General features: G+C 32.4%; 1 protein-coding gene across 5 annotated transcripts; it reads left to right on the top strand.

Moving 5' to 3' along the window:
- Positions 1 to 7,884: 7,884 nt before the first annotated feature.
- On the top strand, positions 7,885 to 19,433 carry LOC131148730 (probable LL-diaminopimelate aminotransferase, chloroplastic). 5 transcript variants are annotated; one of them, XM_058098630.1, is made up of 8 exons: positions 7,885 to 8,080; positions 13,345 to 13,461; positions 14,186 to 14,248; positions 14,954 to 15,058; positions 15,299 to 15,349; positions 16,101 to 16,421; positions 18,751 to 18,957; positions 19,042 to 19,433. In XM_058098630.1, the coding sequence occupies exons 1-8, from the start codon at positions 7,994 to 7,996 to the stop codon at positions 19,351 to 19,353; spliced, it is 1,263 nt and encodes a 420-aa protein (XP_057954613.1). In that variant the 5' UTR covers positions 7,885 to 7,993; the 3' UTR covers positions 19,354 to 19,433. The 5 variants fall into 5 exon arrangements, with proteins under 5 accessions (XP_057954613.1, XP_057954614.1, XP_057954611.1 ...); XM_058098628.1 differs by lacking the exon at positions 7,885 to 8,080 and adding an exon at positions 12,767 to 13,170; XM_058098632.1 differs by lacking the exon at positions 7,885 to 8,080 and adding an exon at positions 12,788 to 13,060.
- The last annotated feature ends 249 nt before the right edge of the window (positions 19,434 to 19,682 follow it).

Raw genomic sequence — 19,682 nt, 5'->3', positions numbered from 1 at the left:
AGAGAGAGAGAGAGAGAGAGAGAGATGTGCTCCACACAGTTGGAGTGTATTTATGGCAATTACGCAACTCATAGAAGGGGAAAAATGTTGGAACCGATGGTATCAAAAAGTTAAAAAGTTAAGGCATGATAGTATTTCATTTTAACACCTAGCACTCACTAAGTTCAAATATAATATATAGTATAGATTTACTTCTGAAGTCCTATGTATCTCCTCTATCCATTTTTTCGATGACCCGGTTTCTTTTAATTTTTGCTATTTTTAATATTTTTTTTGAAGCCCAATATCCCTTTTATATATGCACATTAAGCTTCCGTTTGGGAGCACTTAAAAAAAGTATTTTTAACTTAAGATAAGTGTTTTTCTAAAAAATAAAATAAAAATGGCATTTAACTTATATTACAATAAACACTCGTGATAAAAAGTGTTTCTTCAAAACCATTTTTTTTTCAAAACTATTTAAGTGGGGTCAATTTTATAAATATAAGAAAATTTAGTGGTTATTTTATAATTAAAAAAATATATTAGAAGATAATCATATATTATTTTACTATGTGTTGTAATATATTAATTATTAATGAAACAATATTATTTTTGTCATAGCTTAATGATAGTAATATGTTATTAATATACATTAATAACAAGATTATTATGAATTAAAAATAATATTATTATATCATTTTTAAATAAAAATATATTAAAATTTAGTTATAAATAATTAAAATAATTATTAATGAAATTTTAAATTAAAAATATCAATATTTTTTATTTCAAATATGTATAAAAATAATCATATAGTATGTTGTGATAAAAGTATCCAAATGCCACTCGTTGTAAACATAATTAAATGTCACTTATAAATGGTTTCAAACGATACCAACTTTTTTTTTTTTTTAACTAAAAGAGGCCGACCCCTTTATTTATTTATTAATAAACCCTCACTTTTACTGGAGGAATACTGTGGTTACAAGATAAGCAAAAAAGAGATTACAGAAAAATAAAATAAAATCCTCCCAAAAACAACATTAGCAACCAACCAAATTAGGATAACAAAACTAAACAAATCTAACAAAGAAGATAGAGACACAAAAACAACCATAAACAAATTAAAATTTTCCAAACAAAACTCGATAATTGAACTAAGGACGAATAGAAGTGAGACCCACCTATCCATCCGAAGAATATCTTTCAATAACGTGTTAGAAGGTGTTATTTTTTGTAGATTACCATCCCAACTTACAAATTGGAATGAGATATGTTTCTCTATCCTTTTAATGTCAAAAACACTTTTTGTGATGCATAGTGTCACGAGCTAAGCTTGTTCAGGGCATTATGCTTGCCTGTGACCACTTATCTCGTGTGCTTGGGATGGGTTTCCATCATGTAAATACTAGTGTAGGGTTATTTTCTGCTAGTAGAGTCTTTGTAAGCCAAATATGGCAGTATGACTCCTCGGTCACTTTGATATTTCCTAGTGCCAGGATGATAATTACATAAAAACCTCTTTAGGGGAGGGTGAGTGTTCATCAATCATTGTAAAACTCACTAGCAATTGTCAATGTGCTTAGCCTACTTACCTCCCTCGCTAAGTACAACATGTCAACGGAGAATTTGTTAATGAATTACGTTTGCTTCAATGTTTACTGCTTGGTTGCCACGACTTTCATGAATTGATTATTATTTCCGCTGCTATCTGATTGAATGTTAATGAAAGTACTTCGTGGATGAATGTTGGTAAACGATAGGCTGGCTAGTTAAGCAAGAGTGCTTTAGCTAGCGCTGCATGGCCCTTCACAACGGTGTGAAAATAGTCGAACCGTGACACATAGGTAAGATATCTGATTAGATATAGACATCTGTGTAACAATTTCTGTTCTGGCTTTCCATAAACTCAAAATTGGTGTTTCTTTTCAGCTTTCCTCACAATGGATGCACGTCTCCCAAAATACTTTTACTCCCAATTAAGCATGCAAATTAAAGTATATAATACATACCATTAAGAGAAAAATCCTAAGCATGGTCATGCAAATCAGCTAAAAAAATAAACTAGTCCATTTAGAAAACGTGTAAAGTGTGTGTGTGTATGGCACTGAGCCTAAGATGATAAAGAATAAAGATAGACAGGATGAGATTTGCTTTTACTGTCAAAGAAAAAAAGAAAAACCAAAATATGTGGAAGAATCAATTCTCATTTGTGTCAAAAGTCAGGAAGATTAATCAATGTCTTTTCCAAGAATCAGTTCCCTTTTATAAGTTAATTTCTTTAAGAAAAAAAAGGTGTAGGTAATCGGAATACTTTCCAAAGGAATTAAATCAATCTTTGTGAAAAATTCCAAACCTACGTTAAATTTTTCACTTCCAAATCTTCGTTAATATCGTTTGGCAGAGCTTTAAAGTTTCAAGCAACATTCTTTAAATAACTAAGTTATTATACTATGTCGATACATGATGAGTCCGAATGAGAGCATGGTAGATTTGGGTTGATTAGTTTGTCTCAGCAGGTTGGTCACGGGTTTGATTCCTTTTTGAGACATTACGTCGGTAAATTATCAAAAGTGCGTCAATGGACGGGCGGTTATCACCCCCGGATTTGGTGCTACACCATAATATCCAAAGTGACACGATTGTAACTGAAATTTTCGGATTTAAAAAAAAATATATATATATTTTTTCAAAATATTAAAACAAAAATTTTGTCATTTACTGTGTTCTTATAACTTTTCAACTTAAATTATTTATATAAGTACTTGTTTTACTTTCGACTTTTCGTTAATATTTCAAAGCATAATACGAGCAATTCACTGCTACTTCATGATGCAAAAAAATGAAATTAATAACACAAAAAATTTAAATTTTTTAAATTATGTGAAAATTTTAAACTAGATGTAACATAAAATGATATTCGTTTTATCGAATGTTGTGGTTGAGAATGAAGCATCATATTCTGCAAGATTATATTTTATAGGATTGGTTTAGATTGAACAAAATTAAAGTGCATTAGCTATATCCCATTTTATATTTGGTCGTACGAATAATATGATCATAACATAAAAATATAACATTTTAAAACAAAATAATTTGTCATTATTATGAGGCAAACTTTTGAGTATTTTTAAAAAATAAATTACTATGTTTCTCTACTGTTTCTATTCTATCTATTTTTATCCTATTCCATTTCGTAAAGCGCAATCTTTAAGACTTGACCAATAAGAAGTAACAGAGAGTTTCCATTCTTATAGAACCTAAAACTTCTTAAATTGACGTATCTACAAACTTATTTGATTTTAGCCTTTAACCTTAATTAAAATATGATAGTGAAGATGTTTATAAACCTTTTAAGTTGTATAATTATATTATTTTTTGAGTTTTTAAAAGCAAAAAAAAAAAATTTTTTTCATTAATTTTTAAAAAAGAGACTTTAATTTAGGTTGTTTCTAACTAGTGGTAGACCCAGGAATTTCCTTCAACAGGGACAAAGAAATATATACCTAATAAAATGTAAATAATTTTTATTTTTTCTAAAATATGTAATTAAAATGCATGTACATTTAATTCACATGAGTAATAATTGCCTTAAATAGCATGGATTTACTTGAAAAAACTTTCAAAAGAAATACTTCCTAACATTTTGTTATAATTAATTTTTCTATTTAGTGCAAAATTCTAAATTTTTTCCTATTTTTTTTAAGTGGAGGCAAAATAGTTTTTTTATTTTTATTTTTATGGGAACTGTAGACACCCTATGTTGCCCAGTCGTTATATAGCAAAATTTGGCGTTTAGGACGCCAAACACCCTACCAATCTCATCCTTGGGTCTGATTGGATCGTAGGAAATGCCGGGCAACCTGCCCTCTGCCACCGACACCACCCATATGATGGTGCAGTACCCTATCGCAATCACCGCCCCTATCAACGACACCCCCGCTATGGAGTTCAAATTTGGGAGTTGCGACAGTATCACCACGGCACTCGTGAACACCAAGTACCATTCAACCGTTGTTGGTGGCGCCGCCGTGCATGTCGTACCGACATATCTATCGGAACGGATTTATCGTGAGAGCGACATAGATATATCTTCTGGGGAAAGGCCATTTCTCACTCTTATCTCAATTTTTTCTTAAATCTTAAGCCCAATTAACAAACGGAAATTGTCAGGAGATTTGTGGAGAGATTCTCTACAATCTAGCCGGAGCGGGTTTTCGAGTTAGAGCTCCAAATCACCAACCCTAAATTGGGGGTAAGTTTAACAATTTAGGTTTTTATAGGCTATTTAGGGTATTTAGAATCTAAGGGAATTTTAGGGAAAATTATTCTGGAGATTGTGATGAATAATATAGTAAAGTTTGAATTTTAGGGTTTTAGGGGTTTTGAACGCCGTGGGGCATAGGTCGGGTTTTATCGGGTTTTTTTTTTTTAGTAATCAGGTAAGGGGATTAAGTTAACTCAGTAATTTTATGGAAATTGAATCAATTTAATTGTTTTGTTTAAATATATATACATATATTTATTTATTTAATAATTTAAAGATTATTTTGGAAATCAATCATTCGAAATAGATTTTACAAACTTAGGATATATGATATGATATTTTTGAATAAAATGAATGGTAGAAAGTTTGTTTGTTTATATGGTTATGTTAAAATGTGGAAATCGTGTGGCATATGATTTAATTGGTAGGTATTATGGTATATCTGGATTTTGAAATTTTGAAATACTGAACTGTTTGTGAAATACTGAAATTGTTTGCGAAATACTAGAAATGCTTGTGAAAAATGCAGGGATTTGATATGACGGCCGAGTGTTTGGGTTTTGTTTATATGGCTGTGAGCCGGATTCTATTTGTGGTCGGGGGTCGGGTTTTTGGAATAACAAGAAATATAAGTGAATTGATGTTTTAAATTGTGTTCTTTATTATCTAAATTGCATGATATGCTTTAGGAACCCTAGGGACCAGTGTATTGTGAGCACGGTACCATTGCTAAGGATTTCTTATGCGGCCGTGTGCGTCCACACCTGTGCTGAGAGGTGTAGGGTGGCCTTGTCTGATTTGCCTACGTGAGGTGAATGTACCCCCCTAGGTGAGGGCAATCGGACCAACAATTGGAGCTGTATAGACCCAAGGAGTATGTTAGTAGAGAGTACAAATGACTATTATTTGGGTGGATCCCCTAGGACAATGGTCTAGCTTTCGAGCCGCACAACCCATGTCATAGGGGAAGTAAATGATGTGTTTGTCATAGGGAGTATCTTATATGCATATCTGTTAATTTATGTGAATACGGATAATTAATAAGATAACTTTGAGGGCTTACTGAGAAAGGTGAGTGCCCTGATAGAAGTAATGGTATTAGAGTAGAGGAAAGCTACTTGTATAGGAGGGTAATCTTCCCCATCCTCAACTAATTGTGTGTGTGAGTGTAAAATAAGAATGATTTCATAAATGTATTTATCTACTTAGTGAACTGGTTATTTTCTGTACACTAAATGCATGCTAGCCACATAATGACATTAATTTAGTCTTTCCCTTACTGAGCTGTGCCTCACCCTTTCTTTACAAACTATCATTTTAGGAAACACCAAGGATCGTGTTTAGCTGACTAGAGGGGCCGAGCTTGTCGTATAGTTAATACATGTAATGTGTTTAGACCGAGTTTCCTTTTTGGTTGAGTATTTTGAGTTATAATATGGATATTTGGAGAGATTTATGTATAATAGTAATTAGAGCTTTGGTAATATGGTGCAGGGTAGCAGCAAAGATTCGTCAACAAGTACCTTGTGCTCGTTGACGAGGAGATACAAAGAGTCAGAAAAACTCAGGGTTTAAAGACTTGTCGATGAGTGGATATACTAGTTGACGAGTGGTCTTCTCTGTCTCGTCAACGAGTGCTTCTGGGCCGCGAGAAAATATTTAAATTTTGAATGTAAACGTTGTGACGATTAGGTATTCGGAGGGAAGCCTCCGAGGGCTTATTGTATATATATATATATATTCTTTTGGGCATATTTTGAAATGTAAGAGAATGAGAGACGGTGAGAGAAGGAGAGAAGATCATTGTAGTGTGTAATCTTTGACTTTCATAGTGAAATCTCTTGCCAATTGCTCTCATGGATGTAGGCTTTACTGAACCACGTTATTCCTGGTGTCGTTGGCTTTATTATTACTTTCTTTATATTGCTGTGGTTGTGGATATATTCTGTATTCACCATTTACATTGTATGCAAGTGTATGATTAATTCTTTTACAACAATATCGTTATTCCGTTGTGCATTATTTGAAGAGGTCCTATTTTAAAACACAAACTCTTTTTTGAAGATCAAATCCATATTTTTCATACTCTTCTTGAAAAACATTTTTGGAGAAAACATTTTGAGGGTTTCTTGAAAAGCTTTGAACATATTTTTACACTTATATTTCTTACATCAAAGTTTTCTTATATTTGATAGTTCAAAAGTCTTCTTGAGCATCAAATTTAAATTTCTCCTAATCTTCTTTTGAAAAATCTTTTGGAGAAAATATTTTTGAGTTATCCTTGAAAGACTAGAGCATATATTCACACTCATATATATTGCTTGAAAGTCTTCTTACATTTAATATTTCAGAGGTCATTTGAGAAAAATCATTTCTACCAAACTCTATTGAGCTTCACATTTCAAATCATTTGAGAGTGCATTTAGATATATTTTTCATTGTACAAATCAGCATGTGAAGAAGCATTCCTTGTACGCAAATTTCATTTTCATTCATACTCTTTGCGGTTTGGGTTGTGAACCGTGGCCAAGTGAGGGGATATCACTTGGAGAGGTGGCTCCGCCTGTAAGGAGTGGTGTACCGAGCGTGGAGTATCGCTTAGAAAGGTTGATTCGACTAGAAGGAGTAGACCGAGCGTGGGGTATCGCTTGGAGAGGTTGGTTCGCCTATAAGGACTGGTGTAACGGATGACTCCGCACCGGTTAAAGGAGCGTTTTTGTGGAAATCCTCTAGTGGTTTGCTTGAGGCGAGGTTGTAGGCAGGGATAGCCGAACCTCGTAAAAATCTCGGTGTCATTCTCTTTCCCTATACTCTTTAATTTTCCGCACGTGTATGTATGTTTGTATTTATATATTGTTGTGATTGCTTTACATACACACCTTTTAATTTTAATTGGGATATTACTTGTGACTCGGGTAAATTAATTAGCAAAAATTTTTAAAATCCAATTCACCCCCTCTTGGGATTACACCAATCCTCACATTAATTTTTCTTAATTTTTAATTATATTAAAATGAATTTTCTTCAAATTAATTTTCCTTTTCTTTTTCTACACGAAATCCTGATTCAAACCGACCAACGAGATGAATATAAAAAATGAAAATTCATTCCAATAAACACGTGCACCGACTTATTCTCCCATGAAGTATAAGATATATACAGCTAGGAGGTGACGCCATCACTGTATATATAAATTCCTCCCCCAGAATCAAATTGACTATAACATTTCATAAGATGGTGGGGAACTTAATTGATATGCAAGCATGCATCACATTCTATTCCTGTTAGTTGGACCACTTTCCCAGATCAACTAGAATTTTCCAGCATGCTTGCTCAACCTCATCACTTCAATTCTTTTTCATTTTAGGAAAACGCTTCATGTTTCTTTTCTATTCATGTGCCGTCTCCATCAGAACTTAAAAAGGATATGTCATTGATTATATAACTTGAAAGGATTTATCTAAGTGATATAAAAGCACATGACTAGACTAGACCAATTCATATATCATCTTTTTTAAGCTCTCTAGCTTTTTGAGTAAGTTGGAGGGTTGAGTAATTCATAAGGAAGGTATAATCAATAAAGCAAAACAGTGATGATTGCTTCGTTAATATATATATATAAAATCAATGGACGATGATGATCGAGGAGGCAATACAGATTAAATATATAGCCATGCAGTTGCCTCAAAATCACCCCTCAAAACGATAGAGAGAAAAAGTATTCAGCTGACCAAACGCTTCGCTATGAATTCTGAAGGAGGCAATTACATGACGAAGGTTTCTCGGAATCCAAACATGGCCAAACTCCAGCCAGAATTTCTTTTTCCGGCGGTGAGTTCTCACCCACCTGGCTACTTAACTACAAATTACATGCACTGTAAGTCGTAGTTTTATGCATGTATGCATACATATATATATGTTTTTGGGTTTTCTTCTAATTGATAATCTGTAATCTGTAATACTAATTAATTTTGCAGACAAATTTCATTTTTCATTTCTCTGTCCACCCTTTCAAAATTGTATTATTCAATCTAATCTACCGATCTCACAAATCACACAATTAAATAAAAGATGTTAGAATGGTAAACGCTCCATCTCTTTTATTATGTTTTTCGTTTTTTCACTTGCATAAATATATAGCATGAGCTTCATCGACAGACTAGTATATATTTCTGAGTAAATAGCGTTAAATATCTATATTTAATTTAGTTAATTTCCATCATTGTATAATTAGCTTTTATTAATGAGATTTCAATTAATGTCGCCCTCTAAATTTATAAACTAATTAAAGAATTAAAACGATCAAAGAAGAATTTTGTAAATACCAATCTTTGAATTCGTACAATATACAATGAGAGACGCACCTTTGGGTTTGTAAAAGGAGTCCACCCTGTTGGTTTTATGGTAGGAAGGAGCTTTTGTGCGTGTAATTTTAGGATTCATTTACTTGAGAATTTTTTTTTAAGGATTTAAAAATTATAAATTTTTTTTTTAATTTTTTGAGATTTATATTAAAAATACACAAGATAAAGTGTTTGATCGTGCTAAGTAATTTCTTATTTTTTATTTGTAGACTTCAAAAGTAATTACAAGAAGTAGAACTTACTTCTGTTTATATATATATATATGAAATCATGAATTTTAGGAATTAAATTTAGATTTTTGTGCATTGAAAGAAATTCAATACGTAAATTACACAAATCAAAATTTAAGATCTAAATCCTATGTTAGCATGCGCAAAAGTTAGAAATCAAGAAAATAGTAAAAAAATATTTTCTAACTTTTCTTTTAAAATTTAAAAAATCGAAAAACATGGTGACATTTCATAATTATTTGAAAATTAAAAATGAAACGCAAAACCATTTTCACAAGTAAACGGTACCAAAACATTAAATAAGTGCCTTATTTTTTGTATTTTTTTGAAAAATAAAAATATTTTCTATAATTAAACGAGCCCTTAGTTTTTTTTTTTTTTTTTTAAATTTTGATCAGTATGTCTTTATTAATATCTCAATTAAAATTTATTTTACTTGTTTTACAGACTTAAGAAATAGAAAGAAACTAAATTAATTATTTAGGAAAGCGATGACATCCAAATTAGCTAGTGTTGGGCACAAGGATCACCCACATCATAATTGGTAAAGATACAACAAAATTGTAAGAAATAAAGAAAAAGTGAACAGCCAAAACATGATATTCACATGGTCGAACACTTGGCCTGCGCCCACAAGTAATATTTTGACAAGAGTTAATTATTATCAAGGTGTAGAGAAAATTACAATGAGATAGCTATTACTTCTCTCCTCACAATTGTAAAAATCCATAATCCTTTCCTAACCCACAAAAAAAGAAAATTTGTAAGAGGAAGAATCCAAGGTGAATCCTGTTGAGAATTCTACTTGTGAGTTTGTCCCACATTAGAAAATTTGAGTGGATGATGGGTGCTTATATATATGGTTGGGCTCAAGACCCAATAGGCTTAAGCTTTTGGGTCAAGTTGGTGTTCACCCATATGTATCAAGCCCACCCATAGGCTCCTCTGATCCTAACAAGTGGTATCAGAGCCGACGGTTCGTAATTCTGGGTGAGTGATATCATAAAAAGTTGAGACGTGCTGCTAATTCTTTTGACTCGCTAACAGTTGAAGGACCAAATGTGTAATTGAGACCAATAAGGATCATCTAGGACTGGGATGGATCCGAATAGGGTCAAGACGTGGGAGGTAGGATTGGTTCGGAGGCACGTGGAATGCAATCCAGGCACGTAAGACGCTAGTGGTAAGGCGTACTTGAGCAACTGTTGGGGAATTGAGCTTACGCCCATAAGGGAGATGGTTTCCGTTCAAGGGGAAACGTTTGGAACTCACAAGTGAGGAGAAGATTGTTGAGAATTCCACTTGTGAACTTGTCCCACATTAGAAAATTTGAATAGATGATGGATGCTTATATACATGATTGTGCCCAATATCCAATAAGTTTAAACTTTTAGGTCAAGTTGGTGTTCACCCATGTGTATCAAGCTCACCCATAGACTCCTCTGGTCCTAACAAATCATGTTTACAAATTCACTCTTCTTTTTGAGCTTACAATCCAACTACATAAATCACCACTCTATTTTACACACGTGACACTAAGATCCAACTCTATATATAAGAAAAAAAGTTACGTCTTCCCGAAGGACCAACATGGTCCTCTAGTCAAGTCCCTCTTCCAATGAAATCAATTCAAGCAATGGATTCCACTAGACTACATATGTTGGTCTTTCTAGGTGGGGTTCACATGAACTTATTGTTTAGAGTGATTTCGTTTGATGGGTATCTGACCTCTAGTCCTTCGAAAGGACCAAATTTTTTCTCCTTATATAGACCTAGCTTGTATATAATTCTCAACCACCTAATAAATAATCACATATGCATATCTACACGATTGTCATCAAACTCAGGACATGATTTCGAAAAAAAAAAAACTCTAAAATGCTTACGAAGAGAAGCCATATACGTTATTTCACATCTAACAAGGAATCTTCAAGGAAGAAATGGATAAGTTGCAAAGTCGCCCATGCATATTTTAGAAAGATATATTCCTACTAATGCATAAACTAATTCAAAACAAATTATTTATCCTTGAAAATAAGCTGGGGATGGAAATTTTGACCATGTTAACTAAATATTTACGTCCTATGCAAGAATCAACTTCCAAACACCCTTCTTCCTTTTTATTTATTTTATTTTGTTTTATCGTTTGAATAAGTTGTGGGTCTTACCAAAAAAGTTGGATCAACCTAACTAATCTCCACCTTACGTACATATGGTTTGATCATCAAGCTCATATCCCTCGCCTAGCTTGATAATATATCTACTTGTTGACTACCATACAACAAAATTTATCATGACTTGAAATATAGAGAAATCTCTACTGCTTATCATTCTCTATTGAAATAGCATCATCCTTTTCCCAAAGTAACTTTTGATTTATCAATTATCATTGCGCATATTTTTCAATTTTTTCTCCATTCAAGCAAGGCATGTGTTGCGTAAGTTGTACTAACACATTGTAGACCTTCAACTTATATAGTTCAAAGTTCTTTTTGCCATCAAAGTCTCCTTCCCAAACTGATTATTCACAACCTTCTCCATCTTTTTTTCTTTAAGCAAAATTTCAAGCTCCTCACTAATGAAAAGTGCAACTCTAGTGCCACTTTGTTCGGCTACAAGGACTATCCACATTGCAATTAATAAAAAGTTAGACAACGAAATTACAAGAAATAAAGAAGTGAACAATTACAGTACATGAAATTTAAGTGGTTCGATAGTTGGTGTCCATCCATGGGTGATCCGACAATAATTTAATTACTATCAAGGTGTAGGAAAAATTATAACAAGAGATTTGTCACTCCTCTTCCCACAACTGCGAAAAACTCATACAATCTTTTACTAACCTAAGAAATAAAAAATGTATTAGAGGAAGAACCTGATAAAGGGGCATGAACCCCTTTTACAACCTCTTTTTTGAACTAATACTCTAGAGGCACAACCTACCACTCTCACTTACCTACATAGCAATGATATATTTTCTTATGTAAACTCAACATGTCTATAATTTTCGATGACTTAATAAATAACCATGTAAGCTATCTAGACAGTTTTCCTTAAAGTCAAAACATGACTTTGAAAAATAATTCTTTAACATGTTTGGAAAAAAAAAGCCATACACATTATACTACAAAGAGTTTTCAAGACAAATCTTTTAAAACATTTACTTGTTTATATACTGTTAATTAAGAAGAGGGTAGTTTTAACTTGCATATTTTCCCCATTTTCTTTATTTTTTTAAAATATAAATTAAAATTAAAATTTAATAACAAACAAGCTAGTAATTAGCAATTTTTTTCAAAAAAAAAAAAAAAATCCATTCTTTAACCTTTTCATAATTTTAAAAAATTTAGGGGTCATTCGATATCATTGTCAAAAATTAAAAAAAAAAAAACTAGAAATGAAAACCTAAACCCAAAAATACAAACTAAAAGCTTGAAACGAATAACCTGTCTGACTAACATTTATAAAATTAATATAAATTTTAAACTTTATTAAAAAATATTTATTTCATCTTTAAATAAAATAAGACTATAATTACAAATAATACACATTAACAAATTACTATAATAAAAATAAAATTTATTATGATTATTCTACTTAATTGTTTTAATTTCAAATTTTACTTTACAATAAAAATTTTAATGGATATGATAATTGAGAAATAGTGAAAGTATTTTGTAATTGATTTTATTATTATTTTTTAAAATTTATGTAAACTTTTTTAATTATATTTAAATTTAAATAATTATTTAATTTTTATTTTCTTTTAAAAGAGTATAAAATAAATAATATAATTTTAAAAAATTATTTTTGAATATTAAAATTTTTAGTACCAATTGTCAAAAAATCATTAAATTTAGGGGCGGTGAAACCGCATTAGAGAATCGCTATTTGAAAAATTTTAAATTTTTAAAATGAAAATTGTATTTTTGGGAATCGTTTTCCGTAGCACGAATTCTTACCGCTGGCCGGCTGCAGAGCGAGGCTCTAGGCTGTGCCTCCGTCCACGACGGCGGCGAATCACGAGCGATTTCAAAGGGATGATGAAGTCGAATGCGGCGGCGATTTGTGATGCGGAGGTTCTGCAGTGGTGGATTTTGGGTATCCTCGGAGAATTTGGTGTTCGGTAGAGTGCGCTTTACTGAAGGGTGAGGCGGTCATGGCTGACATTTGCCACGGCCAACCTCTCATTCGAAAGTCAAAACGATATCATTTAGGTTTGAATCCTTTCTTGCAGCTTTGTCTTCTGAAGAACTTCAGGGATCCGAAAAATATAATGATACTTATATGTGCTTCCTGGACAACGAACTTAGAGAGGGTTTTTTTGGTTCGTGCTTGTTTTTGATTTGCTAAATGAAAAATAATTTTATTTCTAAATAATTGTACGATTTTTTATTTGAAGTCAGAAACTTCTGTTTTTTTGTTGGCTCAATTAGTCAATGTGCAAGATTGAATTTGGAAGATTTCTTCATGAATTTTATTTTATTTTAAATTTGTTCAGGTTGAGAGGAGAATGGCAGAACATAAAATGAAGCACCCTGAGGAGAGGATAATCAGTCTTGGAGTTTCCGAAACATCAAAGCCCCTTCCTGAGTTCATAACATCTGCAATGGCTATGGTAATGACAATCTATGTTACATTTCTTCTACACTTGAAACGATCCAACTTTGTTTCCTGAGTTCATAACATCTGCAATGGCAATGGTAATGATAAACTAGCTTAAATTTCTTCTACACTTGGAACGATCCAACTTTGTATTACGTACAATTCCGCATAAACTTTTCCCTGTAACCTTTTGTTTTTTCCTTTCTGTTTTTTCGACCTTACAAAGAGTTAGCACTACCCATTTTCAAAGCATGATATTGTGGCTAAAGATGCAGAATAGAGTTCTAAAGGTTTTTCTTTCTGAAAGGTAGAACAGAATCCTAAAGTTCAATAAAGTTTGAAGGAAAACAAGGTTGTTAGTTAATTATTCCTATCATGTATGTCAAAATGTTGCATAGATAGTTGCTTCACTTAAGAAAGTAATTGGTTTGGTCACCACTTCCGAGCTACAGCACATGAAGAACTGGTCTCTGATTAAAATGTGTGAATTTTGTCAAATAGAATTAATGATCCATTATTTCTCAAATAGAATTAGTGAGGGTTAAAAATTTTACTTCAATGCATTTTATTCGAGTTACCATAACTGTTTCATTCAATACTTAAATTTTGTCCTTCTGATTTCATGTGACTGTTCTTATATTGACAGAATCAACGCATTTTATTTGAATTACCATAATGTTCATTCATTACTGAAACTTTGTCCTTCAGATTGCATGTGACTGTTCTTTTATTGACAGAAATCACTTACATTGTCTACCTTGGACGGCAACAGTGTCTATGGAGCTAGGCGAGTTGAAGAAGTAAGTGTCCTTTATAATGTTTAGCTGGTTATTCCTTATTGTATGCATTTAAATTTGAAAAAATAATTTGTAAGAGATTTTTTTTTACAAAAAAAATGGAAAAAGAAAAAGTGCTTGAACAAAATGTTTTATTTAAAACCAAATGTGCATTAAGACAGATAGACATGGGCTGTTGGCCATGAGTCAGAATGTTCCCTTCATGTAACATTATATCCTTCACATCAAATTTTATTTTTTTGGGTGTATTTTAATTTTTTGAATAATTGAGAATTGAGATTAAAAATTCATATAATAATCTCAATTACATTTAGAAGTTAGAACCATAACATATTTTCCTGTAAAAAATGTTTGAAAAATAATATATTTTTTTTCTAAATTTAGTTGACTCCTAAATCTAGTGAGGAGGAGTGAGCTAGTTATTATGAACAGCGATAGGAGGGATAGGGTAGGCCTAAAATAACTTGGAATGATATAGTGTATAAGGATTTATTACCCTGAATTTGTCAAAAGAAATTGCCTACGATCATGTGAGTTGGTGGAAAAGGATTCACGTAGCTGACCCACCTAGTGGGACTTAAGGCATGGTTGGTTCTTGTTGACTCTAGTCTCTAGATATTATGAGTATTTGATTTGTTCTTCAATTACCTTACTTTCATGAGATGCCTGAAGTAACAAATGACTGATACAGACTCCTAATAAATGCAGCAATTAAGAGCTGAAATTGCGTCAAAAATTTATGGTGATCTTGGCATTGAGAATGATGATATTTTTATATCTGATGGTACATTGTGTGACATTTCTCGTCTACAGGTTTGCATCTTATTCCTTGCTTCTTGGTTTATCTATTTTTTTTTTTATTCATTTGCTATGCTTATTACATATTAATAATTGTGATCAATACTCTGATACACCACTTCTATGTGCAAATAAGTTATAAGATTCACCCATCCAAAATAACACTAAAACCATCTAGGCAAGGGGGCAGGGGGATAAATGATTTGGGAAAAGGAGAAGAGATTGTTTGACCTTCATAGCATTTTCCTTTTACAGATACTATTTGGGCATGACAAGATAATTGCCGTTCAGGACCCTGTGTATTCAGTAAGTTCTTGCACTCATTTGGGATCCATAGTTTTACATCAATATGCTAAAATGATTGAATACTGTTCATCTACAATGATAAAACTTGTGCAGTGATTCTATCTAGAAAAAGGAGCTTGTGAAATGTTGACCTTTATGGTGTCTAATAACAGTGCACAATGTTATGTGACAAGACATGTAGCCTATAGTTGGATGGTGCTAAGGCTGGAAATTTGGTCCGTAAACTTAAAGTTGTTTTCAAGGTTTATAGTTTCTTCTCCATGACTACTAATGCTTAGACTTCTTATAAATATGGCTCGGACAAATATATGTTCATACATATATACGTAATAGCAAAGTCCATTAAGCAAACAGTTTATACTCAATCTTGAGAAAACTTTAGAACTCACTGGGAACATTAAAATGGTTAAGGGGAAATAAAAGAAAACTCCAAATTGAATATATGCAAGCCAACCTTAATTTATATTTTTTAATGTGTACTTGAAATCTTCGACATTAATTGTCCAAAATATTGGAACACTAGCTACTTACTAAACTGATATGAAATTTGTTTATAAAAAAGTATTATGAAAAATAATAAATTCATGAAAAAATGCTCATAAGAAGTTCACCAAAAATTGTGTTAGCTAGTTAGGTTAGGCAAGACTTTAATGATGATAATTCTGCAATACAGTAACATCTACCATATTATCCTTCAAGTTCTTTTACTCTGTATAAAGATCAAAATTATTTTAGCAATTGTTATTTACAGGCCTATGTGGACTTGGGCGTCATTATGGGACAAAGTGGGGAATTCCAGAGTGATCTTAAGAAGTTCAAAAATATTAAGTACATGAAATGTACTCCAGAGAATGATTTCTTTGCAGATTTGTCAACTATTTCACCAGCTGATCTCATCTTTTATTGTTCGCCAAACAATCCAACTGGTGCTGCTGCTACAAAGGAGCAGTTAATGGGTCTTGTACAATTTGCTAAAGACAATGGTTCAATAATAATCCATGATGCCACATACTCCATGTATATATCAGATGATAGCCCGCGTTCTATCTTTGAAATTCCCGGAGCAAAAGAGGTAAATTTGGAAATGAAATTTTATGCTTACTGCCCCTCACTCCCCTCCCCCCCTTCCCCAAAAAGATAAGCTTTTATATCCCTTGCATTTTTGTTGTTCTATGCTTCTATTTTTTAAGGGGAAATAGAATATAAAATATATGCATTTTCAATGAACATGACTTAGATGTAGCAGTTATTGGTATTATTTTTGTATCTTCTTTTCTGTTTTTGTTACAGTATGGCAAGAAAATAGAGGCTTGCATGTTTATCTGCATTGCCAAATTTTACTTTAATGTAGGCTTTTAATTGTTGTGACAATAACTAGAGACTAGATTTTCCAGGTTTGAATAATTGTCACACCTTATTATCATGATACTTTTATATCAAGAAATTGGTTTTTGTTTTGAGTTTTACTTCTAGGTGTTCAACTCTTTTGGAAATTAGATTCGTTTGGTTTTAGTTGTTGTGACAACATGTTGGCACAATACTTTAATAGCCAAAATTTATTTTTGTGGATTAAATCATTGTGTACACAATTTCTTAATGAAAAAAAAAATCAAAGGAAAATTCTCATGTGACTTTAATGCAAAATTTTAAAATATCCATAACATTTCTTAAGAAAAATCATTTTCAAAAAATATTTTGATCATTTTTCAACTTTCATATATGCTGGGATTACTCTTGGAGTATAAGAGAGTGAGTTTAAATGTATAATTATCAATTCATTTCTATTCGTTTGTAATAATTTCTTTTAGTTTGTATTCTTTGAATTTTTTATTATTCCGAGCATATTTGAATTGATTGAAGGTTTAATGTTTAAATCTGTTTCTTAATGCTAGGTTTACTAGGTCTATTAGTAATGACATTAAATTACTTAACTGTTCTGTTTTTAAATGCTAGATTTATAAGGTTTAGTAGCAATATTGTTAAATTGCTTAGGATTTGAGGATGAAAAAAATATGATAATTGGAGGGTGGTACAATAATTAATTGTTATTTGATCCGAGGACAAAAATGAATATGTATTTCAATTAGGTTTAAGATTTTTTTTTTTTAAAAGTTGGAAAATATAACTAATTGCTACTTTTCATTTTTAGTTTTCAGTTTTTTAGTTTTAGTTTCTAGTTTTTTTATTCTCAATTTTTGGATGTAACGCCAAAAATATTAGATCATTATTTAAGGTTATGAACAAATTTCTTCTATGAAAACTTTACTTATTTATTTTTTGCATGATTAACACGCATTACCAAAGCTTTCTGATTTAGCATATTGACTACATTGATGACATTAATTATTTATGAAGTGTTAAAAAAGTAGGACAGTGCGAAACACTTGCTATTTGCAAATAATTGGCCAAAGGAACCATTTGAATAAATTTCATGACTCTGACCATATCCTTGGCCATTGGGTTGGTTGCTTGGTGGTTAAGGGTTCCTTGTCTGATTTGGTGGATGGGAAGTCTATGAGTTTAATTCCCAAGAGCTGGTGGCATGTTTGGGTTTTGCTTTGTGATATTTAATCTGATGCCTCTGTCTTGCTGCCAAAATAGTGAGCAGTGTGTTGGGACTTGGGAGAATTGATTAAATTAATCAGTGTTGGAGATAATTTGTGATTATTCAAGCTATAATTGTGTAAGAAGATGGAGAAAGCACAGGAGCAAAGCTTCTTGAGGGGATATTCTCACTGAGGACAATCTCCAAAAGAGAGGAATGACTCCTGTGAATGGATGCTTTGTGTGGAAGGGAGATGGGAAAGCACGAACACTCACTAATGCCGTGCACTGCCCTGCTGCTTGGGTAAGTTTGGAATCTGGAGTTGTCTTGAAATATCTTCGGTTATGCCTTGGTCACAACCCTGAATCATCGCTGGAAGTTTAAGGGGAGGGGATTGCAATACCAGGCTGTGGTGGATAGCTTGCCATTTTTGTATTTTGGTGCATTTAGGGAGAGGAACAGGAGTGCTTTTGAGCAAGAGCCGTCAGTACAGAACTTTAAAAACTCGCTTAGATAAACTTCACATTTTTGGATTCGTGGAATTTTTACCTCAGATCTCAAATCATGGATTGACCTCTTTGATCTTGGCTCTGTAATTTTTGTTTCCCTTGATTGTAATTGGGCCTGCACACTCTTGCTGCCTGCCATTTATGAATTTTATTATGTTTGTCTATTAAAAAACTCTCGATGTAAATGTTTTAGTATACTGCATAATGGTCTAGGTAACGGGAAGATGATTGGAGATACTTAAAATGTGCTTCGTCAGATAATTTTATTCCTACTTTTATTTTCATGTGCATACGAAATAAACTGCACGAGTGATCAAACTAATAGTTGTCATTTATGTTTACTCTAGGTTGCCATCGAGACATCTTCCTTCTCAAAAACAGCAGGGTTTTCTCGCATTCGTCTTGGTTGGACGGTAGTTCCTAAAGAGCTTCTCTATTCAGATGGATTTCCCATCGCCAAGGACTTCAAACGCATATCAAATACTTGTTTCAGCGGTGCATCTATCATTGCTCAAGTTGGTGGATTGGCCTGCCTCTCACCCAAGGGCTGGAAAGTGAGGTTCTTCTACTTTCTTCTCTAATGCTGAAACCCTAGTCTTTAAATTGAAGAAGTTAACGAGGACAACTATTTCCTGCAGGCTACACAAGACATTATTCAGTCCTACAAAAACAATACTAAACTAATAGTGGACACATTTAACTCACTTGGTTTCAAAGTGTATGGAGGGAAAAATGCACCTTTTGTGTGGGTCCAATTCCCTGGTCGGAGCTCGTGGGATGTTTTTGATGAAATCCTTGAAAAGATCCATGTTTCTGTAACTCCTGGGAGTGGATTTGGCCCAACAGGCGAAGGATTCATAAGGGTTGCTGCTCTGAATCAAGAGGCTGATGTTCTTGAAGCATGTGAGAGATTCAAGCAGCTCTTTAAATCCACCAGAGCCTATAACTAGTGTTAGAAATATAATAGAAAGAAAAAAAAATATCTATTAATAAAAATAATATTCAATAAAAATACAAATACCTATCAAAAGTTGAGTGGGAGGAACATTTTTTGGTGCATATAGTCACCATGCTCTGCTAGCTTAATTTTGTGTGCACTCACAAACACAAGAGCTATAAAAGATGTGTCATTTAATTATCTAATAACATATAAATTTCAAGAAAAAGTAAAAGATAAAGCTATTTCGAAGAATTTAGTGAATATTAAATTTTCAAACTAAATTCATTTAGCGTAATACTATAATCATATCATTCATATAATATATTTAAACACAAAATT

The sequence above is a fragment of the Malania oleifera genome, chromosome 2 (genome assembly GCF_029873635.1).
Source record: "Malania oleifera isolate guangnan ecotype guangnan chromosome 2, ASM2987363v1, whole genome shotgun sequence".
Taxonomy (NCBI): Eukaryota; Viridiplantae; Streptophyta; class Magnoliopsida; order Santalales; family Ximeniaceae; genus Malania; species Malania oleifera.
This window is presented reverse-complemented; position numbering and strand designations above follow the sequence as displayed.

Bases quoted from the DNA above. Each gene is read 5' to 3' on its own strand.
- LOC131148730 (XM_058098628.1), top strand. From the start codon at position 13,003: ATGGCTGACATTTGCCACGGCCAACCTCTCATTCGAAAGTCAAAACGA. The intron at 13,171-13,344 runs GTTCGTGCTTGT...AAATTTGTTCAG, and splicing joins ACTTAGAGAGGGTTTTTTTG to GTTGAGAGGAGAATGGCAGA. The intron at 15,350-16,100 runs GTAAGTTCTTGC...TGTTATTTACAG, and splicing joins TTCAGGACCCTGTGTATTCA to GCCTATGTGGACTTGGGCGT.